Source organism: Marmota monax, unplaced genomic scaffold (genome assembly GCF_021218885.2).
Source record: "Marmota monax isolate L192 unplaced genomic scaffold, Marmota_monax_Labrador192_F-V1.1 WCK01_AAM20220418_F8-fsc00111, whole genome shotgun sequence".
Taxonomy (NCBI): Eukaryota; Metazoa; Chordata; class Mammalia; order Rodentia; family Sciuridae; genus Marmota; species Marmota monax.
The window spans coordinates 3782460-3809229 of NW_026695067.1; the positions used below are offsets into that span (position 1 = coordinate 3782460).

The window sequence follows — 26770 nt, forward strand, 5'->3', positions numbered from 1 at the left end:
CATGTGCCAGATAGAGCTGGGTTTTCAGCCAGGGGCCTGGGCTTGACCCCTTGACCCCACCCTTCTTTACAGCCCCAGGTGTTGAAGTAGAAGGCCCAGTTCACAGTGTCCAGCCTGGGGGACCAAAGCATGCACTAATAGTAGCTAAACTGCAAGGCACAGAGGCCCTCTCAGCCAGGCAGGGGGAGCACAGCTCCCTGAAAGCCCTGAGGTGCTTACACTGGGGATGGGACTGTCCCGAAGCCTGGCTCCCATGAGCAGTCCCCAGGCACCGTTGCTGCAGTGCCTAGGTGGGGAGGTCAATACACCAGCCATGCCCCTGCCCTATCCAGGCAGAGGCCCAGGGGTGGTCCAGCAGACTCCTCCAAAAAACCACTTACCTCCAGTTCATTCCTAGATGCCAGGAACAGAACTTAGGGCTACAGGAGGCCAGGAGAAACAATAGAGAAATGGAGATGTGAGGAGAGGGTCTTGCTTCCCTCCACCCGAGGACCCCATCGGTGGCACCACAAGTCCCTGTAAAAGGCCCCAACTCAGCTTCCCTTGCTCTCCTGCCCATCCTTCCCCTCTACGCAGGGCCAGGACATGGAGGGCTTGTTAGCACAAAATGACCAAGCTGGGTGCAGACTTCACGGATCAGCAAAGCCTTTATTCAGCAATGGTGTCAGGCATCTGGTGGATGCACTTTCCTGATGAGAAATGAGCCACGGGCCAGAGGAGGACTCTGTGCTTATATATGTTATGCTGAGAGGTAACTTAATTATTGACAGAGTGTGTCAGTTTGGGCACTCAGGAAACAGATTGTGAGAATGTGACATTTGTTTTTACTGGGCAATATTTTTACTTGGAGAAGATGGAGGGTCTGGGGTCAGCATTCAGTGCTTATCTCTTTCCCTCCAGGGTCCCATTTTCCTGTCACTGGGAAAGGATTTATTTGGGGAAGGATCCATACTTTGGCTTCCTCCAGGGACTGCCATTCTAGGCTGGCTGGATGTCCTGTCACTGGGAGAGGATCAGTGTTATCAGCGTGTTGCCTTCTCCCTCACTCTCTCTTCCCAGGCCACATGAGTCTGGGATTTGTCATTTTCCATATCTTACAGGACTGCTGCCCTGTTCTGGGAGCCTCCAGTTCCTGACTCCAGGCTTTTCCCTCTCTTCTCACCAGGTGACCCCTCATGACATCCTCCCCTCACTGAAAACCAAACTCCAGGCCTCTCCCTGCTTCATCTTACCCAGGCTCCACAGACAATGCCTCAGCCCTGTGGAGAGCAGCCAGGGCTCCAGCATCTCCCAGAAACCCAGAGAGGAAAGCCCAGGGTCACACCACAAGAGGGCGTCTTCCCTCCTGGGACTCCCAAAGACTGGACTCTCAGGGCCTGGGCAGAGGTGGGGATGGGAAAGCAATCCCCTGTCACCTTGCTGGGAGGCCAGCTGAGCTTTAACCCCAGGCACCCCCTTGCCTCATCCCATGATGCATAAAGTCTGGGAAACATTTGCTTTTGATTCTGTGCTCTTGTGGGGCCAGGTACCTCCCACCTCTCCAAGCAGCAGGCGTCCTGCTAACTACAGACTTGGAAGTCAAGGGCACAAGCCTCTCTGGAGCACACACAGCTAGACCAGGAAAGCACAAGGATGTAGGCTCAGTGATGGTGTCTATCTGCCAGGCCCGCAGCCACCTCTCACTCTACCAGGATAGGAACCGGGCTCACAGGAGGACTGGGAGCAGGTACTCACACAAACGGTGTAAACAGGGATGTCCGGAAGAAGGGGCAAGGATCCAGTCCTGTGTGTACATGTCCCCAGTGTCCCTGGAGAGGGGGGCCATGAGGGCCAGGCCCTGAGGATTTCCCAGCATCTCAGGGAATGAAACATGGTGGGAACAGCAGCCCTGCGTGCCTCTCATAGCACTTTGCAGGTCACCTTCATTCACAGGAGGTGGGTCAGCATCTCAGCCAGGTGAGTGCAACACACTTGTAATCCCAGCAGCTTGGGAGGGTGAAGCAGGAAGATAGTGAGTTCAAAGCCAGTCTCAGCAACCTAGGGTCTCACTGAGTTGCTTAGGACCTTTCTGTCTCTAAATAAAATACAAAATGGGGCTGGGGATGTGGCTCAGTGTTTAAATGCCCCTGGGTTCAATCCCTGGTACTGAGAAAAAAAAAAAACACAGGAAAGTGGACAGGGCTGGAGGTATTCATATCTGCAAGAAGCTTGACTCATGTTTTTGGGGTATAGAAAAGTTAGGAAACAGACTTCTGTTTGGTATAAAAAATTGCCTTTAATCCTAAGGAGTCTAGAGGCTGAAGCAGGAGGATTGCAAGTTCAAAGCCAGCCTCAGCACTTAGTGAGGCCCTAAGCAATTCTGTGAGACCCTGTTTCTAAATAAAATGTAAAATAGGGCTGGGGATGTGGCTCAGTGGTTAAGCACCCTGGGTTCAATCTCTGGTACCCAAAAAAAAAAGGTTGGAGTTGGGGGGATGAGGATGTAGCTCAGTGGTAGAGAACTTGCCTAGAATATGTGAAGCCCTGTGTTCAATCTCCAGGACTAAAAAAAAAAAAAAAATTGCTTTTAGTTTTAGACATGAGTTTGCAGCATCCTTATTGTGGGGAGGGAGGAGGGCTTGCAGGAAGAGGAAGTGGGGGCAGAAGACTGACTCTCAGAGCTAGGTAGCCTCAGGCTAGAGGGCTTGGGCAATGGGGCTAACGTGAGGCCCACCTGCCACAAAGAATCAGAGGCATTGAGAGGTAGATCTGCCAGAGAGGACGAGGAGTCTCAGTGGCAAACCAGACTCCGAGCAGGCCGCCCAGGCTAGGGAAGTCTTGGACCAGGACTGACCTCAGCAGCCTCTTGCTGGCCAGGGACTAAGGATGTGGAGGGGAAAGCAGGTTTGGTGGTCCCCTGGTGGAACATCAGGATAGGCAGAAGTTTTAACCTAGAATGTTCTAGCAACTCCTGGGCTCACCAAGACACAAAGAGGGATTTGGCTGTGGTGATACCAGGGATGGCCTTTGGATCCTGAAAGGATAGGGGAGTCAGGTGTAGCCCCACCCAAAGGCTTCCATCCCTGCATGAAAGTTAGCAGATCCTGTGAGGGGCCCAGACCATGGTCTTACCTGGTCAGAAATGGACTGTACCAAGGTACCAAAGAAGGTGGGCAGCAAGATCACATAAGAGTTGACAGCTCCTGGTGGCAATTCCCTCTGGAGTAGGCAAGCTTCTCAAAGCCCTAAAGAGTCCCACCCCACCACCCCAAAGACCAGCCTGAGACACACATATAACCCAGGGTAGCCTCTCCAGGTGCCACAACTCCTGACTCAAGGCCCAGGCTGTCATGATGCCTAGGACATACCCATTCAGGCTCTTTGTCCTAGGAGGGAGGGTTATGTTCTCTAAAGCCACCCCCGTCACCACAGAAACCCAGGCTGGTGTTGTGAGAGGGAACAGAGTGGGGTGACAGTAGAGGGTGACAGTGAAAGGGGCCCTGGGGCTGAGGCTGGCTGAACTCAGGAAGCCAGACCCTGCCCCTCGCCAGGCTGTGGGTTCCTGACCCTCTGCAAACCAGCCTGCCCAGCTTCACACCAGGCTTTGCATGAAGCTAGAGTTCATACACACCGGTGACCACAGTGGCTGTAGGAGGTGGCACACACCCAGGGTGAGAAGGGAGCCCATGGGGCTAGGACGGCCTCTCTGATGTGGTGCAGTGGTGCCTGTAAGACACAAGGAGGGGGGTCCACTTGGAGAGGTGGCCAGTTGGACAACCACTGTCAGAGTATGCAGCATAGGGGTGGATCTGGCTCAGGGGAAGGGGATCCCAGCTCCCCCACACAGGCAAGTGAGTATCCTGGGAGCCAAATGGGGTGCTCAGGACCCCTATCCATTGCCCAGAATCAGCCTTACTTAGATCTGTATAACAACCCTGGGATGGAGCAGCCCCATTCTCCAGCTAAATAAAAAGACACACAGAAATGCATGTCTCAGTGCCGGCCCGGGCTTCAGCCCTGCTGTAATGTTGCCTCCAAGACTGCCTCTGTGCACGGAGAGCTTAGCAAGCCCTTGGGAGGTGGGTGCCTCCCCAGTGGTAGGAGGTCAAGTGTGACCCTGTCCCTTTGAGAAGCTTGCCTACTCCAGAGGAAATTGCCACCAGGAACTGTCAACCCTAACGTGATCTTTCTGCCCACCTTCTGGGCCTCACACCCCACCTGACTCCACAGCTACAGCCATGGCAGGGGTGTCCTTGGATCTGAATCTGGAAGGCAGAACTCTCCCTCCCCCTCCCCCTCCAGCACCCAGGGGTCAGCCCCATGTTTGAAGAGGCCCAGGCCTTGGGGAGCCAGACATTCCCTAGGGGCAGGAAGCCTGGAAAGCACCACGATGTTCCCAACACTAGACTCTGTAGGAAGCCTCAAATCAACACCTACAGGTCAGGGAAGGGGCTCAGCCCCCTGCTGCACCTGGGAGAGGGCAAGGCAGGCACAGGTGGGTACCAGTTTCCAATTGAGCCCAACGGGAGGGCAGGAAGCAGATCCCTTGCTTGAGCTTCCTCCTCCACTCCACATTCTCCAAGGTGGGGGGACAGCCACCTACCAGGCCATGGCCCATATGCAGGGGAACTGAGGGGAGCAATAGCAGCTGTCCCAACAGGTGCACATGACCCCTGACTTTCCCAAGACCTATGTCTATGACACAGGCCTGGTAGACAGATGTGATCCCCCTGGTGGCTCTATAAACCTCCTGCTGAGGACAGTAAAGAAATGGGCAAGATAGGCATGTTCCACTGGCAGGCAGGCCTGGGAGGGGCCAGAGCAGAGAGAAGCTTTTTGAACCCAGGCCTGCCCACAAACTTGGCAGACTGGGAAGAAGAGGGCATTGTCACTAATCGGGCAGCATGAGGGCACTCAGGTCCATGGACTGGTTGGCCAGGGAGGTCAGCACCTGGGGAATGTCCACCCATGCCTGGCTCTGCACCTGGGCCTCTTCCTTTGAACCCCACTGGCCTGAAGTCAGGATGGAGGGAAGGAGGGCATTTATGGCCACAGAAACATGGGGCAGGGTAGCATTATGCCTAAGAGACTTCAGGGGCCAAAAGTTGAAGCAGATATGACACCAGAGACAACCCCTAGAGGGGGCATGTCCATCTACACCCAACCCTATCCTGACTCTGAGACAGCAACCCACACCCTGAGACTTGACACACAGATATTAGAGCCGGGCAGAGGAGCCCAGCTCAGCTGCAGCACCCAGCCATACTAAGTCCTAGGGAAGAATCTGCTAAGAGAATTCTACTAAGAAGAATCTTCCAGGACAATAGGATGCAATGTGCCCCAGGGTTCCACAGGGTGGAGTCAGGAAGTGCCTGAGGGGCCTGAAAACCTCTAGTAAGAAAGGCAGCACCTTGCCCAAGAGTAGGCTGTGAACCTGGGGGAGGCCCTGGCCAGCCTTATCCACTCAGGCTGCTCCCCTGACACCGTCCCTCCTCACTGCAGCCTGCCCAGGTACTCTATCAGCTGGTGGGGAAGGAGAGAATGTGCTGCAGCTGGGTAAGACAGCGCTGAGGTCCCACTCTGCCCCTACCAGGGCTGACCTTGGGACAACTGCTTTCTTCATTTGGGGCCAGGGAGAGACACAGGGGAAAGGCCAGAGCTATCCATGGAGAGGACAACCTATGGACCCTGGTGTTGAGACCCCCAACTCCCTAATTCTGTTCCCAGCTCAGGTTATAGTATGACAACTTCCCAGAGCGGAGGCCATGGGAGGAGAGGGTCAGTCACCTGCTCCTTCAGGTCATTTAGCAGGTTTGGGTTGGTTTGTGTGGTCATCAAGGAGTTTATCCCAGAATTACCCTCCAAGTGTCCCAAGGAATATTCTGCAGGGCACCAAGTCAGAAGGGTGTTGGGGAAGACCCTGAACAGGACTCCCCAGGCCATCCTGGGCTAAGAGCTGAGCTCCCATCAGGGCCCAAAAGAAGCTGGCTCTGGCCCACCCAGGAAAGGCAGGATGGACCAGGGCCTCACCCTTTAGGAGGCACACTATCTGTGTCCTTGTCTAGATCCTCCTATCCCATCCAAGATAATTCTTCCAGGCTGGTGGTATAAATATGGCCATTGTAGTAACTCCATCAAAAATTCTGAAGAAGCTGAGCATGGTGGCGCATGCCTATAATCCCAGCAGCTCAGGAGGCTGAGGCTGGAGGATCATGAATTCAAAGGTAACCTCAGCAATTTAGTGAGGCACTAAGCAACTCAGCAAGACCTTGTCTCTAAATAAAATATAAAACAGGGCTGGGGGGCTGGGGATGTGGCTCAAGCGGTAGCGCGCTCACCTGGCATGCATGCGGCCTGGGTTTGATCCTCAGCACCACATACAAACAAAGATGTTGTGTCTGCAGAAAACTAAAAAATAAATATTAAAAAAATTTTCTCTCTCTCTCTCTCACTCTCTCTTTAAAAAAAAAAGAAAAAAATAAATATTAAAATTCTCTCTCTCTCTCTTTAAAAAAAATAAATAAATAAAAATAAAACAGGGCTGGGGATGTGGCTTTGTGGTTACTGAATTCAATCCCTGGTACAAAATAAATAAATAAATTCTGAAGAGCCAGGCATGGTAGCGCATACCCATAATCTTAGCTAATCTAGAGGCTGAGGTAGGAGGATGGCAAATCCCAGCCTGGCCTGGTCTACTTAGCAAGACCCTGCCTCAAATTTTTAAAAAATAAAAAGATCTTGTGACTGTGGTTCAGTGGTAGAGTGCCAGCCTATCATGCACAAGGCCCTTGGTTCAATCGCCAGCACCACATGAATTCTAAGGAGAGGGGTCCTCAGGGCCTGGCAGTGGGAGATGATCCTTCGGGGAAAGATAATCACAGGATAGGTTTGAGCCGGGCTTCAGGGCAGTCAGAGGTGACTTTCTCATGGGACCTTCTAGTGAACCCAAGTGGAGTGGTGAGAATGTTCTGGAAGATAGCAGGCACTCTTGCATCCACCACTGGAGCTGAGTGAGGCCAGATCCCTGCACCAGGAGAAGCAGGCTATCCATGTGCTGGTGCACTTTGGCTTACAGATATCCAAGCCGGTGGGCAGAATCCGTCCTAGACCTCCACCCAGCTCTGCCTCCTGGCCACAGCCAGCAAGCAGAGAGAGAATTCACCCGGTGGATTCTCGAGAAGGGCCTTGAAGGCAGACAGTGAAGAGGCTGGACAGGGCTCCCACCCTGGGCTTAACAGCACCCTTGACACCTCGGGGACAAGATGACTTACCAGAAAGAAAATGCATGGATTTTGAGGAAACCAGGGTGGTGGGCAGCATGCGCCTGAACTGGGGTGAGAAGGGGGCTCTGAGGGAGGACTCTAAGCTTGGTGTCCACTGGGCATGACCACTCTGGGAAAGGATGGTCTTGACTCCGCCATTAGGAGCTGGGGCCCTAGTAGAACCTTTCTGCTTGTTTGCCCTCTCTGATGAGCAGACAGGGACCTCACATGTGTCACAAAACAAAAGGCTTAATTCAAGAGAAGACAGGCCAGGGCCAGGGTCGTGTGTGCTGAGGTGAGGGAGAGACATGGAAACGATGCTTGAGGAAAAAGGGAGGCAAGGGGTCTGCGGGTGCCTTTATCTGGGAGCTGGTGGAGACAGAAGAGATCCCTACAAGGTCTTATACTCAGGAGAGGACTCTTGAGACCCTTCCTAGCTGCCCACATTCTCCTTATTGCAAGAAGCCACAGGGACCTGGGAGCTGGGTCCCTCTAGGACAGAGGCAAGTGGCCTGGCCAGGCTGAGGGTCATCAGGAGGTGTGGAGGCAGCAGTGTTCCCAGGGAGCCACCAACCGCCTGCCAGTCTCAGCCTAGCACAGGGGTCGCTGTCAGCTGGGGAGAAGGGACAGGAGGGGCTCTGCAGGACCCTCCCTTGTCCTGCAGCCATTCTTGTCACTGGAAGCTGAGGAAAGGCTGCACTGAGCTGGGCCGGGGGTCCTCTTGGCGGGTGTCTGAAGGTAGGGACTGGGGAAGCCAGTCAGGGAGGAGACTCTGAGAACACAGGACAATGGCCAGCAGCAAGGTCCAGTGCCTGCTGGCTGGAGCACCCAGCAGCCTCCCTCCACTGGGGAAGCAGGCTGGGCTGGGGGTACAGCCCCATGGACTGGAAACACCCCTCCGCTCACCCCTCCAACAGGGAAACCATGGGGTCAGAGAGGCATGGCCAGTCAGGTCAGAGTGGGCCCCTGCTCACAGTGCCCTCTACAGTGCGAGGAGACCTGGACTGTCCAGCCCGACCACCTTAGCAAACAAACCAAGGAAGGAGGTGTCTGGAGGTGACCAAGGGAACAGGGATCTCGATTAACACTCCAGACACACCCCTCCTCTCCTCCCCACAGGCACTTACTTGAGACAGAACCTATATCGGCAGCAAAGGTGGCTGCTCCACCCTCTGCCATTTGTTCTGGGCTGGGTGCCGCGTGGCATTGAGAGGTCAGGCTTCGACCCACCTGCCTCACCTGAGCTCCATCTCTGTATTAGCTTCGGATGAGAGATGCACATGCTGGCCTAGCAAGGCCACCTGAGGCAGAGAGCCCAGCTGATGGCAGGCATGGGTTAGGCCCATGGGGCCCTGGCCAAGTGCAGAGCAGGTAGGGTTGAACCCCTGACCTGGTGGGCCCCTCAGCAAACCCCTGGGCTTGTTCCCATCTGTAACCCAAAGGGAGAGGAGTGTTGGTGGCACTACTCCTGAATATCTGGTCAGATCTTCTTGGGAGTTTGATTAAAACCCAGATTCCTGGGTTCCACGTAAGATCATTCTTGATGGAGTCCAGGGCTGCCTTCCCCAGGCGGTTTTCTTCTGAATCCTGGCTAAGCCCAGCCCAGTGGCCTCAGACATTTGCAGGGTAAGTAGAGGACTGGAGTGCCACGTTCAGCCAAGGCACAGGAGGGCCCTGCTTCCTCTCAGCTCTTAGCAACTGCAGGAAGCGGGGGAGTAAGGACTCAGCACTGCCTCCCCCAGACCAGAAGTCCTGGTAGGGTTCTCATCTGCCCACCTCAACTGGGGCTCCCTTAGACCAAATTCTCAGGGAAACACTAGGTCCTGCAGGCTGCAGGTTGGGGCTAGGGTGGGGTAGGACAGGGTCCCAGTGTTTTCTTGAGGAACAACCACCCCCACCCTGGCCTGTGCCATCATGGGTCCCCTGTTATGTAGCCACTGGCAAGCTGTATGACTGTTGTGTAAAGAGCACAGGTGTGCAAGAAAGAAAACAGCCAAATCCAGCTTGGGCTGAGGCAGCCCAGGACTCAGAGCAACTCCACCTGTTGCAATTCGCATTCTCCTTCACAGGAGTGGCCTCAAGTGGTCTACTCTGCACACCAGCTTCCTGTGAGCCCCATGGCCCAGACTCCTTCCCTCAGGCAATGGATGATGTAGCAATATAAACGATTTCAAACTAGGTTCCCCACCCAGCTTCCAAGTCCCAAAGATCCCATTCCTCCCTCCACCCACACACTTGCCACCAGCCCCTCTTCTCCCAACTTGTCTTCAAAGCCTAGTTCTGGTATCTGTGTCCCAGAACACCTTGCCACCACCCCTACCCCAGGTTGGCACTGCTGTGACCAGTGTGTTGTTGTGGCTTGTCCCCTTCTCAAGCCAGGTGCTACAGTTTGGATGTAGTTCGAGTGCCCCAAGGGCTCATGTGTCAAACTTTAATCCCCTCTGCGAGGTAGAAAAAGGTGAAACAATATGGTGGTGGTGGGGGGGGTGCCTCTGGAAGCTAATTAGGGTTAGGCCAGTCATGAGGATGCAGCCCTATGACAATCCTGATTGGCTGTATGAGAAGGATCAGAAGACACACATGCTATGTCTTGCCATGGATGCCTACCACCTGAGGATTCTGCTGGCATGAAGGCCATCACCAGATGGCCCTGATTTTGGACTTCCAGAACCATGAACCAAAGTAAACCTGTTTTCCTTAAAACTTACCTAGTCTGTATATGGTTCCTATGAACAGAAAGTGGCATTCTACACCAGGCCCTATGTGGATGGTGTATGGGGGCAATGGCAGATGCCATTCCAAATCCTGGTCCAGCTTAAGGCCAGGCAGGCAGAGAGGGAAAGTGTAGTGGGGCCGTTAGAAGAACCAACAAAAGTCTAATGTGCCCTGGGGACAGGGCCTGGCCCAGGTGGAGTAGGAAAACTCCTTCAGGCTGCCACCGCAGCTGCCCTGACACCGGGAGCAGAGCCCAGCAAAGGTGGGTGTCTGGAGGAAGGCCAGTGACCCCCTCACCCGCATGGGAGGGATGACAGATCTCAGTCCTGGGAGACAGGGCACTTGGGAGTATCTCCTGCTGCCAGGGCTCTCAGTACTGTCAGGAGGAAGGGCTTTTCCCAAGTGGGGAAGTGGCTGGCCAGTGGGTGTGTGAGAAGGGCTCCGGTGGCCAGAGTTGGCAGGTACCGTAGTGCCTGAAGTCCTTGGTGCCTTCTGGGAGCAGGGAGGGCAGCCTGTGAGTGGCCCACAGTGACTCAACAGCAAACCCACAACCCCTCAAACACCGAGTCAGGTCCCAGTTTCAAAACAACTCAAATGCTTTAATTGCCTGCCCCAGGGTCCACAGGCTTATCACAAACTCTTAAATAAGGCCAAGGGCCCCAGCTCCCCAGCCTCCAGCTCAATTCAGCACTTTGCAGGGAGGTGGCCCACAGCAAGCCTGGCTAATAAGGCTCTGGCTTGGGAAGTACCAGGGTCCCCAGTCCAGAAATTCAGAGACTTCCTAGGATGGAGCTGCCACTCAGCCTGTCTGCTTTAAGTCCCTGAGTCCCTGTAGCTGCTTGGCTTCCAGAAAACACAACTTCCCTGGGTCAACGCCTGGTGTGGGTAAAGGCAGCTCAGGAAGTCACCGGACAGGCTGACAATGCAGGACAGGCCTGGGGCTTCCCTGGGGCAGGAGCAGCAGACCTGCAAGGACACCAGTCCCAGGCTGTTATTGCTGCACCAGCAGCAGGGACCAGGGAAAGTGTGTCAAGCCATATGCACTGTACAATGTACCACTCTAAGATAACCAAGTCCTAAGACACATAAAGACCATCTAACAGGAGGTTCTGCTGCCTCAGCTTCCTATTCCAGGCCCGGGCTGAGGTCCTAGACCTGTCTCAGGCAGGGAGCAGAGACCATCTGGCAACGGGTGTGTCAGGCATCTCCCCACAACAACCCTGTGAGGTAGGCCGTGTTGTCCTACGTTACAATGGGGAACGAGGGTTCAAGAGAGGCGAAGGGTCTGCCCAGGTCACGCAGCAAGGAACAGCAGCCAGCATTCGGACCAGGTCTGTTGGGCTCCAGAGCCCACATGCTTTCTCCAGAGAAGAACAGGAAGTAGTCTTTTCCAATGAAGACCCTCACGTTAAAAAGCTGAGGGGCTCTCAGTCAGTCCAGCCTCGCAGGCCCCAGGGTGAGAGCTAAAGATACTCCAAGGGAGTGGCCATACCCCAGCATGGACTCCTGGCCCTGGGCAGCAGAAGCAGAGGCTGATCCTAGACATTTGGCTGTCTCAACAGCACCCGCAACCAACTTTACAGGTGATGGCTCTGGCTGCCCAGTAGCTGTGGGCAGGGTGGGGGCCGGTCAGGTCCTGAGGCCTTGTGGCCCCACGTGGGCAATGCTAGGCCATTGAGCCAGGCAGTTTCCAGAAGGCTTCGGAAGCGGGCCTTCAGTGTGGGGCCAGGTGGGCCGGTGCTGTTGGCAGGAGTAGGTGAGGGACCACGTGACCCAACCCCAGCAGTTGCCTCTGCTTTCTCCAGGCCAGGGGTTGGTGGCTTCCGCCCTGGTTTCCTGACCTTGGGGGCTGGTGACTTCCGAGCCTGGGCTATACTCTCTGGCTCATCTCTGGCCACAGTGGGTTCTGAGGTGGGAATAGCTCCAGCCTTAGTGTCAAAGTCACCTGGAAAATGAGCACATAGTCAGGCTACAGATCCTGCACCCTCAGGTCCCATCTCGTGGTCTTCAAAGCCATCCAGAACAGTGGTTCTTCCCCAAGCCAGGATGGCACCAAAAGGACCACAACCATCATAATCTTTCCCTGCATGTACCTGCTGGCTGGCCCATCCAAGCTGAAAAGGTGTACTCCTCCCCAGGGCACTCCAGAACTCTGATGAGAAAGCACTGCTCAGGAGAGGCTGTTTGGGAGCAAGGATGAGAGGAAAGGAGCCCAGCAGGTCAGGAACCACTCTGGCCATGTGGGAAAAGTGAGGCACAGGAAGAGAGTACTGTGCCATATGTAAGAAGCCATCATCTTTCTGCCATAGCACCTCCAAAGTCAGAACAAGAGCTTTGGAGCAAGATCCCACACAGAGGCTGCCCCAAAGCAATGACTGAAGGGAGGTGGGTGGAGGAGTTGAGCAGGGGACAAAAGGGGTCCCTAACCAAGAATACACCTATTGGGTGCCAGAAGGAGCACAGGAACCCAAAAGAAATGAAGACAGGAAAAATTCTCTAGGGGCACCCACAATGGGTAACTCCTCTAAGGACAGTGGAGGACCCACAGCTCAGCAATCAAGTGGGGACAATCTAGCCAGGGGCAAGAGCTGGGCCCTGGTCACTTCTTTGCCAGGCCCAATTCTTGTAGGCTGGAGTCACAGCAGGAGGGAATGTGGCCCCAGTCATTTCCATGTCAGCCCAGGAAGAGACTTGACCCTCTCTGGGTCCCGGACAGGTCCAGGGGAGGGAGAGGACAGGCCAAGAGGCTGTGTAGCTCTTGGCACTACCCACACTCTAGCCCACTCTTCCTGAGACAGGACAGACACACTTGCATTTCTTTCCACTCCACTGAGACCTCTGTCCCCACTTTTAAGTGTTTAGGCACAAGGAATGCTGATCAGCCCAACCCCAGCTCTACCTCTGCACTCAGGCCTCCACCCAGATACGGGGACTCAGCCAGGTGGGGAGGAAACCAGGAACAGGATCTTCAGAGAGAAGCCTGGAGAAGAGGCTGGGGGCAGGAACAGGGGGTCAGCAGGGAGAAAACACTGAGTGGGCAGGAGGCCTCGAGGTCAGGTGCACTGATACAGAAGAGGAAAGGACATTCTTGCTCAATCCTGGCTGAAACGTGAGTGTACACACCACACAATGCTGCAGCAGCACATGGTCCTCTGGGACATAAGGAATGCAAGCAGAACAACGGGCGCAAGGCCTCATTCACCAAGTGGGGGAAGCAAACCACAAAAGGTGCCGATTTGTGGAAACACTGCTGTGCACATCAGTGCTGAGAGGCCCAAGGATGGACCCATTCAAAGGCAAGAGCATTTGAGTGGGACCTCATCAAGTGTGAGCATGGAGAGCAGAGTGCCCTCCCCTCCCCCAAGATGAGGAAGACAGGAAAGTAGGCTGAAAGGACACTTCAGGAGGGTGTTTACGGTTAGGATGAATTCAGAGCAGGAGACACCCAGCTGCCAATTCCAGCAGGCAGTGGGTTGAGATAAGAACTCAGAAGAGGGACGGCTGGGATGTACAGAGACATGGGGAGAAGTGACCACAAGTAGGAAACGGTGCCTGGCCAGAGCCTCAGGACACCAAAGGGGCCTGCACCAAAGATGTAGATGGCATAAGCACAGGAGGAGGGAGGCTCCAGGAAGAGGTAGCACCAAGGAGGACCAAAGTTTCCAGGGAAAAGAGCACTCAGTGACACCTGGAGGGCAAAGAGAGGGGTCCCTAGAGCCCACCCAGGAACCAGGAACCACTCAGCCATCTGCTGTGACCCCCCACACTCACACAGTGCACACACCTGTCACTCGCTCACAGCTCTGGTGGCTACTGGGGCTGCCCCATGCTCACCCAGCTGGCGGCGCACGCAGTCTCGCCACTGTAGGCCCAGCAGATCAGGGTAGATGTCAGGCAGCTGGCGCAGCGCCAGCAACTTCAGCATGCGTGAGGTGCAGCCATGCAGGGCACGCTCCCGCAGCGCACGCTCCTCTGACAGTGTAGTGGGCCGCAGCTCCACACGGTGCTCCTGCAGTACATGGTCCACAGAGGCAGGGGGCAGCCGTGGGAAGAGCCGCTCCTTCACCAGGTGGATGGGCACGAAGATGGCACCTGCTCGCACTACGTGGGGAAAGGGGCACTGTTGCGTGCATACAAACCTCTGCAGCTGGGACAGCAGCTTGCTGAGCAGTCCCTGCACTCCCTGGCAGTCCTGCCATGCAGCCCGGCCCCACGGTCCGGCCATCTCAAGCCACTCCCGCAGCTTCTCTGGTGGGGAGTGGGCCACAGAGCCTGAGATGGCATCACACAGGGATGCATGCAGCCCTGTAAAGCGCTGCTCTGGGGTGTCTTCTGGGGCTACAGTAGGAGCTGGAGCTGGAGCTGGAGCTAGAGCAGGAGCTGGGGCAGGAGCAGGGGCAGGGGCAGGGGCTAGAGTCGAGGCTGGGGCCGCCACAGCTATGGCTGGAGGGCTAGGCAGGGCCAGGTTGAAGCATGCCACTGGCAAGGGCTGAGTGAGAATCTGCAGTCCCATGGGTACAGATGGTGGGGTGAGTGCAGGCTGTACAGAGGCAGGAGCTGAGGTGGGTGTGGCTGGGTCTGAAGCTGCAGGTAAGGGTGATGGACGGAGAATCTTGAATTTTCGGAACATGAAGGCCACAGAGCTGTGAAAGTTGGTCCTTGGTGTGGCCTCTGTGGCCACTGGCAACCCAGGTGCTTCTGTGACCATCTTTTTCAGCCCTGACAGATCTGAACCTATGTTCCCTGTGTCTGGCGTGTCCGCGGTTGCAGTGGGCTTGGTTTGCACTGTAGGACCAGGGACTTGGATGGGAGCAGCCTCTGCTGTGGGCTTCTTCACACTCAAGTCCAAGGCCACCTCCTCCCGAAGCGAGCAGCAAGGCTCTGAGGATCCCTCCTGGGTAGTTAAAGTCCCCCTGCAGTCTTTGTCTTGGCTTTCACTGGTAGCTGGGGCTGAATCTGGCTCAGCTGTGGCCTCTGGCGTCTGCACATCGAGATAGTCACGGTAGGGGGCCAGGCTGAAGACATTGTCGATGACAGGCATTGGTGGAGAGCCAGGCGGTCTAGCACCCTCCTTCTGTGGGACAGACTGGTGCTCTTGGGCACAGGGGTGCAATGCTGGTGAGGTGCGGGGCACTGGACTATCTCGGATGACAATGGGAGCTCCAGAGTGTTCGCTGAGCGGGGTCTGGAGCTGCTCTTTCCTGCAGCTGGGCAGCCATGTCCTTTCTTCGGTTTCCTGTGCTGGCTTTTCAGCAGGCCTTGTAGGCTCAGAGCATGGCTGACTGGCTGGCAGAGGCTGGCATGCCCGCTGGAAGGCACTGGGCTGTGGCACAGACTGCACACTGTTCTGGGAAGGTGGTGTCCCTCCAAGCCCAGGGGATGCCCCATAGAGAGACAGGTCATCCCGGGCATAAGGAAACCCCAGAGACTGCGGGGCAAAGTCCAGTGGGCACCGTGGAGCAAGAGGAGGCTCCAGCTTGAGGCCTGGTGAGGGTGCCGGGAGTGGGGCAGAGGGGTAGGAATAAGTGTCCAGTCCCACTGGGGGTATGTATGGAGTCTGGGCTGCCTGCTGCCTCAGGTAGGGGCTGCCCAGCCCACCAACCTGGTATCCAGTCCCCTTATGGACTCCCAGAGGCTGCAGTGGGATCACAGAGCTGTAGCTGCCCTGCTTCTCCGGGTGACGACAAGCTGGGGGGCAAGGCAGGGCCTGTGGAGGGGGAGGGAGTGGGTAGTGGGTAGGCAATACCTCCTGGCACGGTGGCCCCAGGGGCTGAGCCAGCTGTGTCCAAGGACTTGAAGGCCCCTCTACCATTGCTTGTTTGGAGTCCCCAGAGTAAGGACCTGTGTACTTAGAGGCCAGAAAGCCTGTGCTGTGGATGGTCCGATACTTTTCCAGGAACGCCTGGCATGAGGAGAAACTAACTGAGGGGTCTTTGCCAGATCCCCCAGCTGGCACTCCACGTAAAAAGGTGCTGTCCAGGGCCTGGCCCTTCCCAGAAGCTGGGCCCAGAGAACAGGGTGGGTCAGCAGAGGACAACAGGGGCCCAGTCACCAGGGTCCAGTCAACATCCAGTGGCCTCTTAGCTGGCCCCTCCCCCAGGCAAGTTGAGAGCCCATAACACAGGGGGCTGCGGTAGACGGGTTTGGGTGCAGCCAGCGGTGGGCCTGGGTATGTGTGAGACTGGGGGTTGAACGGCAGGAGCTCAACAGGGCTGGAGTCCTGCATCTTCTCAGAACCTTCCGCTGGTGGGCGGTACAGCAGGCAGTTGGTAAACAGGCTGTCTGGCCGAAGTGGAGGTCCTGCTACGCTTGTGGAGTACAAGGGTGAGTATGGGGTCCAGGAAGCCAACCGCTCAGATCCTGCCTTGGAAGTGCCCCCCATGGGACAGGAGAAGTAAGCGCCCTTGTAGTTGCATGGGTCCTGGTTACCAGCAGAGGGGGGCAGGCTATGTCCAGGCCCTGAGTCTGCTTCCAGGCGGGGCAGTTTGCCATATATCACAGGCCCCAGAGTCCCCAGTGGGCGCTTCTCCGCCATCACTGTGAAGGTGTCAAGCCCTCCGGGGCCGCTGCTACTGAACAGCTGACCTGGGAGAAAGAGGGAAGGAGGCAGGGCAGTTAGAAGTGCAGGCTGCCAGTCAGCAGTATAGAAGCCATGCTCCCTGGCTCACTGCCACCTAAGAGCCTGGCACTCAACAGACACTCAGTTAAGACTGAATGCATGAATCATGAATGCAGACATCTCTATTTTTTTTTTAAGCTACAAAATCCTTTGTTGAACAAATTCTTGTCCAATCTCCCTGCACATAACCCTTGCCCCAATCCAGGAGTCCTTTCTGTTCAGATTTCTTCCAAGTGACTCCCAAGACCCCTTCCTTGGGGTTCCAGATTTTAGGGCAGTTTTGAGGATCACTTGCCTTGGCTTATACCCACCAAAATAGATGGAGACCCATCCATCCCAAAGTCACTGATGAAGGAGATGGAACAAGTAGCAAAGCTCCTGCCTGTCATTTCCACTATTCCAAGATGCCACAGTGATCTCAAAAGACACCCCTGTATGAAAGACATGGGATCTGGGCATTGTTTTCAAATTTTGTTTCTTGTGACACTCCATTGATCTTTCAGCCTTACCAAAAACAGCAGATCCAGGTCTCAAACCCAAGTCCCTAGGGCCACAGCCAATGCTGTTACTAGGCTTGGGGTCTGGAAGGCAGTCCCCCAGAAGAGGTGGCTGGGGTGCCTACATCTATACAAGCCACTCCCCCTCAGTGAAAGTCAAGGCTGTCCACCAGATGGTGCTGTGGTGTCAGCGGGAAGATCCCAGCAGAGGGGGAAAAGGGCCTGTGTCCCCACCCAGCCCTCAAGCTGTGGGTGGCTACTCCAAGGCATATGGGGTCATGTGGGGTGTGTGGGTGTGTGTATGTCTCTCTCTCTCTCTCTCTTTCATCCCCTCTCCAGGAAGAGAGGTCCCAAGGGCCTAGAGTGGTAGCTGGCAACTACTTCCACTGTACTGATAGAAAAAATAAGTGCTAGAGAAAGACCGAGGCCCTGAAGCAAGGCCAAGCAAGGATGGGACCCCAGACCCTGAGAGGTCAAGGGTAGAGAATCCTCAGCGCAGCAGGCATTTAATGACTCATGAAGGTCTCCATCTGAGACCTGTCTGCTGCACCCTGACCAGCCTCTATCTCCCGCAGTAAGCACCCCATTCCCTGAAACCCTCAATAGGTTAGAAAGGATGAATCAGTTCTATCTTGCTATGATTAGACCACTAACTAAGTGTCCCAGGTTTCTGTCACCAGCAAGCAAAGACCAGTCCTCTCTTCTCTTATGGCAGGGGTCCAATGTCAGCCAGCCAGAAGCTCAGTGTTAGACTAGGAAGGGGTCAAGAAAAGACAAGGCAATGCCCACTCCACTCCTAGCTTCCTACAACAAAGAAGCCAGGCAGGCCTCTCAGAAAGAGTTGATTCATTGGGCCAGAATCCAACCCCCCAGGGAGTTTAGAGAAGCTGGAACAGGATATCAGAACTCAGGCCACAGAACCACTAATGGTATCCTATGTCAAGGACCTGTATCCTAGGGGAAAAGTCCCCATCAACTCCACAGAAATGATGCAAGAAGAGGTTGTACGTTTTGGGGGTGCTGAGCTCCCCCTCTGCCCTTGGGGAACTCTGATTAATTAGATGCTGGCTCTGGTCTCACCTCCCCCACATACTCCTTGGAGCCTGCTCTATATCCACCCTCAGCCACTGGGGTCTTTTTCTCCTGGGCTCAGTCCAACCCATGCCCTTTGCCCTGGAGACTTTCTGAGACCCCTCTGGACCCAGTCAATAGACACAAGGCCATCTGGGACCTTCAGAGTCTTGTGGGAGGAGAGGAGGCTCCAATGAGCCAGCAGAGAACTCTAATAAGAGGCATAGAGGTGGCCTTATCTTCTACCAGCAGATGGAGGACCCAATGTACACTCCCTCTAAGAAAGGGCCTTCCCTTTCAGACAAAATGTAGATGTCTCCTTCCTTGACATACAAAATGAGGTCACAAGCAGATACTTAGAGAGGGCTGGCCCCCAGGGAACAGGGTCCCATTACTCTTGGTGGGGGAGGGAAGTTCTATTGGTCCTTCGAGCTGAGCTTCAACCTCGGCCAGGACCCCAAGCAGGATCCTGAAGAGTCTGCCACCCCTGTACTCCCAGTCCTCTAAAGTTATGACCCCATTCCCCTTCCACCTCCTAAGGGCCTCATGATGAAATAGGTGATTCCAGCCCAGTTGAAGGCAGCATCTGGACTCTTGGGAGGGCTGAACCACCCCACATGTACTCTCACACCTCCCACCTACCTCAGCTGTGGCTCTGGGCTCTCCAGACACTACAGCCCAACCTGGGGCAGCCCACAGTATCCAGCATGGGTGGAAGGGAAGCAAAATCGGATCTATTCTCCTCCCCCACTACGGGCCCCGCCCATAATCTTGGTGCCTGGGGCCCACAGTCGACTTCGCTTTGGGGCTCTGCTGCGGCAACCGACCCCACGGTCTTCCGGGTCTTCAAAAGCCCCTCCCGGCTGCGCTGGGGCACACGTGCACCCCAGCAGGATGACATATTGGCCGTCGCCACGCATGCAAAGCCGTGCCTGCACGTACGTGCATGGCCCACATCTGCACACATGCCCCTCTATAACTAAGCTCTCTCCCTCGTTCGGGCACCGGACACACGTGAGCACGCCGGCAGGCTGGCGTACAGAGCCCCACGGACCGACGGCCACAGACTGGCGGGAGGTCCCAGGGTAGGGGGCTGTCGGGCCGCACAGTCCGGGCAGTCACCGCCTCGGGACCATCCTGCCAGCCTGGGCTGCGGCCAGATGGTGAGTCAAGCGGTGGCGAGGAAACCGCAGGGCCGCCCCATCCCAGCAGGGCGCGTCCAGGGCCCCGCGGCGTCTCGGCGTCCTCCGCCCCCTGGCCCTAGCCGCCCCCACCGCCCCCTCAAACTCGCCCGGGCAATCCACGTGAGCCGGGCCCGGGAGGCCCGAGCGCTGGCCTGAGCTCTCTCTCTCGCCAGCCCGGTGCCGGGGTCCCGCCGGAGCCCCAGAGCGCTACCAGGCCTCGGGAACCTCGAAGTCCGAGGAAAGTGGGGGCAGTGGCACAAGCCTAGCCCGAGAGCCCTCCCGCCGGAAGCCGCAGCACCTTGGCCCCGGCCACGCGCGCACCATTCCCGGGCCGACCGGTAGGGGCGCCCTGGGGCAGGGCCACCCACCCCCTCTCCACGCGCCGCCCGCAAACTCGGCCCAAGTTTCGGCGCCCGCCGAGCGGGCGAGCTCTACCTGCAGGACGCCAGACTTCCCGCTGCCGCTACCTGAGGTTGCAGCCGCATCCTCCAGGACCGCCTACACAGCAGGTCCTTGTCCCGCCCGGCCCTGCGCGGGAAGTCACTGAGCCAAGCCCAGAGCCACCCTCCGCGCTGCCGTTCGCGCCGCCGCCGGGCGCCGTCTGCGGTCCCGGGCGGGGCGGACTGGGGGCGGAGCGGGGGCGGGGCGGCCCGCGGGGTGGGGGCAGAGCCCGGCCGCGCCTCTGGGAGCTCGAGCTCCCTAGGGCCCACGAGAGGGTTTGCGGGGGGCCAACTCTCTGGCGACTCGCCGCGGGCGCTGTGCACTGTCTGTACCCGCAGCGCTCCGCGAACCACATTGCCTGGCGGGCCGGTCACCTGCGCTGGTTTAGTCATTCCGTTGGATCATTCATTCGTTGGCCCTTCTTTCCTTCCGCTCTTCCTTCGTACTGGGGATTGAATCCAGGGAGCGCTACATCCCCAACTTTTTTATTTTTAATTTGGAGATAGAGTCTCGAAAAGTTGTCAAGACTGATCAGCCTCCTACAGACAGGCATCACCGCGCCTGGCCATTCATTGCCACTTTCTAGCTATGTGACCTTGCGCCTGCCAGTTGACCTCATTGAGCTTCAGTTTCCTCATGTGTAAATCTGGAATTCTGTCTGCCTCTTAGTGGTCTCATAGTGGTTGTGTTGTCAAGCTTGGAAGAGACTGTTTTAAACTATCTGGCACACAGTAGGCGCCTTGACTCCCTTGATGTACTAGTTATATTAATGGGAGGAGGAGAAGGCCTCAACAGAGCAAATTCCAGACATGTATTTTGACCCTGTTATGGTACCGGAGCTGTCTGAGGAAAGGGTGATCTCCCACTTCTGGGGTGGGCCAGGAAGGTTGAGGGATTGCTAAGAGGCCTGGTAGGTATCTCTGAATCTTTTTGGCAAGTGTCCCTCAGAGCTGGCCTGAACATGTGTAACCTGGGGGGCCTGATGGAGGTGGAGCATCTTGGGCTGGGAATGGTGCGTTGCGAAGAGGAGCTGGAGGGGTGAAAGGGCTTCCTCTGCCCTGGCTCTGGGCCATCTGATTGTTAGCTGAGGCTCCTTCTGTACTGCTCCTTTCTTAGAAAGAATCTGGTCCTTGTAGTTCCTGAGCTGCCCAAGGACTGGGGACAGATGTGTGCAGTGAGAGAAGAGGACAGGTGGACATGCCAAAGGGCAGAGCAAGTTCAGGGGCAAAACCACCTAGGCTTCCTCCTCCAAATCAAAAGTCAGGGCGGCTTGAGTCACAGAAGAGGCAGGCCTGAGGCCACAGGTGCCAAGAATCAGGAAGCTGCTGGAGGGACTGGGCTCCAGGTAGGATTAGGAAGAGGATGTGAGGTCATCTGGGGAAAGGGGAAAGGTGTCATTTAGTTTAGAGCTTGAAGGACCTTAGAAATAGAGTCTGGAAAGATCTGGGGAGGAGAGACCCAGAGAGGGTTGGGACTTTCCCAAAATCACAGCGCAGGCTAGGACAAAAACCCAGATCACCTGGCTCCCAGCCTGGGGATCTTGTTGCAGCCACACCTTAGCATCAGGAAAGTGCCTTTTTTTTTTTTTTTTTTTTGCAATGGGGCACTTAACCACTGAGCCACATCCCCAGCCCTTTTTATATTTTATTTTGAGACAAGGTTTCACTAAATTGTTTAGGGCCTTGCTAAATTGCTGAGGCTGACTTTGAACTCACAATCCTCCTACCTCAGCCTCCTAAGTGGCTGGGATGACAGGTGTGGATAAGGAAAGTGCTTCTTTCCTGCAGATCAGAGTCAAGCCCGACAGCCCCTTTCACACAAGCTGCTCTTCCCTGTTCTTGCTCCTGACCAGCTCTGCCCTCTCCTCACCCTCCTCCGGCTCAGCACCTACTCCCCATCCTGCTCTGCAGGGGCAGGAAGGGAGGAAGACAGTGTCCTTGGCTTTGGGGTCTAGGAGATTCAAGTTGTGTACTCAGGAGTGCCTGGTGGTCTCTCCAGTCTCCCTGAGCCTGAGTAAGACCCCACCAGGTCAGGATGAACAGAGACCCCCAAGGGCCAGCTAAGGTTCTGCAGCCCGACTGAGTCACTGAGTCATTCATCTGAATTCAGGAACACCTCCCAAAGACAGCAGTCCCATTGTCCCTTCCTTTGTAGCCTCAGATAAACACCCTGGACTACCAAAGAAAGGACACAGAATGGGAGACTTGAGAGCTACTTTGTAATATTCTGAGACTTGATTTCCTTATCACAAAATGGGAACAGTGAAAACCTACCTTATAGATCGTGGTGACAAATAGCATCACTGTGGGAAGCTCTTGGGGGTGTCTGGAGATTGTGAGCCCTAAGATTCTGACCTTTTCCTCTCTAACCCGAAGGTCATGTACCATGTGCAGAGTCTCTAGTAAATGAAGGCAGTTCTCACAAGGTGACGGCCTTGGGAGGCCCCGCGTGTTTTCATTAGCACCACAGTCTTGGAGAGAAGTGGTGTTTTGACTGGAAGGTACAGCGAATCAAGCAGAGAACAGAAGAGTCTGTCCTTCTGTGGGTTTCCTGGGTGGAGTTAACAAAGACAAGTAGTATAAAAAAGCCCCAAACTGATTATACCCTCCCCCACCCTAGCTATGCACATGCTTCCAAGGGGGTGTACACCCTCCCCCTCCTCCACCTGCCCCAGATTACTTTTCACTTCCTGGGAAGGCAAGGTAAAGGGTCAGCTCTTTGAACCTTGGTTCATTATGTTGTGGTTATTAATAATAATATCACTCCCACTAATGAGGTCACACCTGCTATTTACCAATCTTTTCCCTTCCTCAGAGGACTCTCTCTCACCCCAGAGGAAAGGTGGTGGGGGTAATCATCTTAGAGTCAGAAAAACAGAGAAGTGTGGTGCTTTGCCTGAAGACACACAGCAGTGCTTCCCTCCATCCTTTCAGACCCAGCTATAGAAATTGCCTCCTTCTGGGAGGCCCTCACACTCCTACTGATGAACCCGCCGCCCCCCCCAACAGAGGTATATCTCAGTGTTGGAGGATGGTGAGGCAAGGAGCTCCTACGTGGAGCTTGGCCCAGTGTCAGCCTCTTAATAGATATCATCTCATTTAATTCTTACAAACAGATGAGGCAGGCGTTTGTAAAAACAAGCAGAATTTGGCCTCTGAGCTGTGTGACTTCAGCAAGCCTCTTAACCTCAGTTGGCTCTTCAGACAAGAAGGCACCGTTTCCACATGTCGGGCTCCCATTCCTTCACTTCTTGTAGTGCAAGCTGTAGAGGAGGGGAGTCAACTTGTTGGTCCACACAGCCCAGAAATGGAAGATCTCGGATTTTCTCAGGACTTTGACTCCAAGCCCCTCTAAGGGAAAAGCTCAGGTGCCATTGGTGGCCAGGAACCCACTGCCTCTTAAGCAAGCAGAGAGTGCAACTGGGCAGTGCTGATGGCTGTCAGCCTGGGCTCAGGCCCCTTAGGAGTCTAGGATACACAGGACCTAGGGTGGTGCAAGGAGGGGACCAGATGGGCCAAGGTGGGCCACTTTCCAGATCAGAGCTTGCTTGTGCAGAGAGGCTGGCGGGAGCAGCCTGCTGCTCTGTCTGGGGGAGCAGGGAGTAGGGAGCCTCCCACACACTGAAGGAACCCCACCCCCACTCAGAGGAAATCAGTGGCTCAAAGGGGAATCTCAAAGGCTCAGAAAGCAGGGAGGGTTTTCACTGGCCCTTCTGGAGGACTGCGTGGCCTACTGGCTCGGGAAAGCCGTACACAATGGCCTTTCTGCAGAGGAGGGGAGCCATCTCTAATTCCTAGCCAGGGTGGCTTGATCTGCCTTTTCTCCTTCCCATCCTTCCCGCCACTAAATATTAAGGACCGCAAGCTTTATGGGGTATCACAGTGAACGAGCTGTCTTCCTATTCAGCTAGAGAGAGCCAGACCTAAAGCAGACCACTGCGCTCCTGTTCTCGAGGCAGCGGGTACTGTTCGCTGTTCTGTCCATCCCAGAGGCCAGCCATCGGAGGGTCTGTCTGGCTGTTGGAGGCAGTGGGCAGTACCCCTCCCTACTTCCAAAGAGGTCTTTCTGGTACCCATGTCTGACCCCATCACCCCCAGCTTAGGTCTCCTGTGTCTCCCACTCTGACTCTGCATGTCTTCTGCTTGTCCCTGCCCAGCCAGCCTAGCACAGCAGCCCCCCAGAGTTGCCTAACTTTCCTGTGGGTCACACTTCCACCCTTTGTTATATACACTCCCTTGTCCCCCTGGGGGCCAGGGCTACTGGTGAGCTTTCTTTACTAATTCCTGTTGGCCTCCTGCAGGAAGCCTTCCTTGTCCCTTCTGAGGCCCCACAGCCTTCCATGCTCACTTCCATTTAGCCTCAGCTCTTGCTAAAACGACTCAGTTCCAACCTGGCTTCCCTACCAGGGGGGACCTCCAGAGCAAGGTCTGCCTCCAGGGGACAGGCTGACTAGGGCTAAGGTTATATCTAAGTTTAGGTTGGCAATGGAGGAGGGCTCTGCACATCTGAAAGAGAAGAAAAACAGAAAAACCCAACTGGGCCCAGAGGTGAGAGCCTCTGCTGCCCAAGCTCGCCTAAGTCCAGGCACCCCCGCCCCCAGCGCAGTCCCCTTAGGACCCTGACCACACCTCCGCCCAGCAATAGCCTGCTTCCTGCCTGTAGTACCATGACATGGGGCAACTGAGGCCCAGAAGGCAGCTACATGCCCAGGGACTCAGCTGGGCACATCTGGAACTGAGGTCTACTGAGGGCCTCCCAGTCTGTGGAGCAAGTGTCCTTCTTGTTCTGACAATACCACCCCCCATCTTCTCCCCAGACCTAGAATGGAAAAACACCTGGCTCAGCTCCACCTGCCTCTTTCTGTCTGCTGTCCCCTCTAGGAGGCCTCCAGCCTGGGGTGGAGGCTAAGGAGAAGAGGAGGACCCCCTGAGAGGGAAGAGCCTGCAGCCCTCCCCCGCCCCACTCCCCACCCCCCATCCCTCACCCCCCGCCCCCTGTTACAGGAGCTGCTCTCTACCCAGGGCCTGGCTTCCTGCCAACCTCCCTAATCACCTCCTTCCCCCCCCCCCAGCCAGGGCCTCTCTGGGGATCCCCTCCCCCAGCCTTGGTGCCTGGGCAGAGCAGTCCCAGCTGTTTTCAGGATGGTGGTTTGGGCTTGGGCAGCTGGACCCACAGCCTGACTCCAGCCCAGTGCCTGTCCCTTGCTTTGGTCAGGCCTTGGCCTCCAGCAGGAATAACCTCCCCCTCAATTCCCCAGTCCAATGGTTTTGGGGGGCTGCCAACCAGCTCCTCCTTACCCTACTGTGCCCCCTCCTACTATGCTGGGGCACCTCCCCTCCTACCGTGGGCAGGCCTGGGAGACTGTCCTTGAAGCATTCCTAATGCTGACTGGGGTGGCAGGGTCTGGCTAGGTGATTGGCTGCCCCCTCATTAGCGGCCTGCTGGGGTTTCCGTCACTTAGGGCTAGTTTCCAGGCAACCACGTCCAAGGAGGGCTCAGCTCTGGCTCCTGGCTGACACAGCAGCGGCTGCTGCTGCCCAGCAGGGAGGTGAGCTGTCCAATGGCCAGGGTCATGGTCATGGTCAGGAAGCCTCTCCTCCTGCTCCTGGGAGGAGTGAGTGTGATGCCTCAGAAACCCCCTGTCACCTCTCAGCTTAGGCTCACAGCCCTGCCCCAGAAAAGGAGTCTCTGGGGCCCTCAACACAACACCCACACTTAAAGCCCTCATGTTTCCTGGAGGTTGAGGGGAGGCTGAGCAGGAGCAGAGAGGGGCACTTCTTTTTGGTACCTGATATTGAACCCAGAGGTGCTCAATCACTGAGCCCCAGCCCCAGCCCCTTTTATTTTCTATTTTGAGACAGGGTCTCCCTAAGTTGCTTAGGGCCTCACTAAGTTCCTGAGGCTGGCCTCAAGCTTGCAATCCTCCTGCTTCAGCCTCCCAAGTCATGGGGATTATAGGTGTGTGCCATCATGCCCCGTGAGAGGAGCACTTTTGCCCCTTTTGGATCTGGGGGAATAACCCTATGGCTTTCCAGACCCTGTGGCCTGAGGTGGGGGACACAAGGAATCAGATTTTACAGCATACAGGGCTTGGGCTTTGAGTCTAAATCCTCTGCCTAACAGTTGTGTGATCTTGGAGTTGTTGATGGCCTCTCCTGACCTCCGGCCTCTGTTACTTCACTGATAGAAAGTTGATAAGCCCTGTCTTAGAGGGCAGTGTGCAGGGTATGAAGGCGCCTGGCACCCAGCCCTCTCCATACCTGTGTATTCCCTTCTTCCAAGCCGGCTGTGCGCTCAGTCCCAAGCTCCCCACATTGCAAGGGGACAGCACTGTGCATCCTAGACAGCCACAGCCCACACGTGGGTCACCCACCATAGCTGGGTCATCCGGGAATGTGTTGTCTTCATATCCAAGAATAGCCCTGAGCCCCTACCCTGTCCCTTGCTCCCCCCTCCCTCATGACTTGTTTTTTTAATTTAACAAACACACATATAGCCTTTGTACCTGGCATGATTTTAAATGCTTTTCAAATATTAACTCATTTGATTTATTTAATCCATTTAATGGATTAAGTCACCTAATCCATTTATTTTATTAATCCATTTACTGGATTAAGTGAGGTAAGGCCAAGGTGGATGCAGAGCGCTGTGGGACACAGGCCCCGCCACATCTCCCTCCCGCGCTGGGGCACTTGAGCTGGGTCCCTGGGTTGCACCCAGACATGCTTCCTGCTGCAGGTAGCTGGGCTGGGATAGCCACTGGCAGGTCAGAGTTTCAGGAAGAGCAGTGATGGCTAATTAAAACTTCAGCTCAGGGAGACCCTCTTGGGGCAGAGATTGCCTCAGTCGACTTCCTTGGGAGAGTCTCCTAATTGGACCCCTGAGCCCTAGTAATGATGCAAACTCACCCGGTATATGATCACAGGCAGGGAGGGAGGGGAAAGGGGGAAGGAAACAGGTTGGCAAAAAAATAATAACAAGCCTCCCTCTCATTGTAAGAGG

The 26770-nt window shown here is 55.6% G+C and overlaps 1 protein-coding gene across 3 annotated transcripts; it reads right to left on the reverse strand.

Annotated features, from left to right (window-relative positions):
* Positions 1-10534: 10534 nt before the first annotated feature.
* CUNH15orf39 (chromosome unknown C15orf39 homolog) lies at positions 10535-19933 on the reverse strand. Of its 3 annotated transcripts, none has more exons than XM_046428072.2 (3): positions 19795-19933; positions 13791-16541; positions 10535-11901 (listed from the first exon to the last, which is right to left on the reverse strand). In XM_046428072.2, exons 2-3 carry the CDS (start codon positions 16489-16491, stop codon positions 11534-11536), a joined length of 3069 nt encoding a protein of 1022 aa, XP_046284028.1. In that variant the 5' UTR covers positions 16492-16541; positions 19795-19933; the 3' UTR covers positions 10535-11533. The 3 variants fall into 3 exon arrangements, with proteins under 3 accessions (XP_046284028.1, XP_046284027.1, XP_046284029.1); XM_046428071.2 differs by having other exon boundaries at positions 19763-19933; XM_046428073.2 differs by having other exon boundaries at positions 11769-11901; positions 13741-16541; positions 19763-19933.
* Between the last annotated feature and the right edge of the window lie 6837 nt (positions 19934-26770).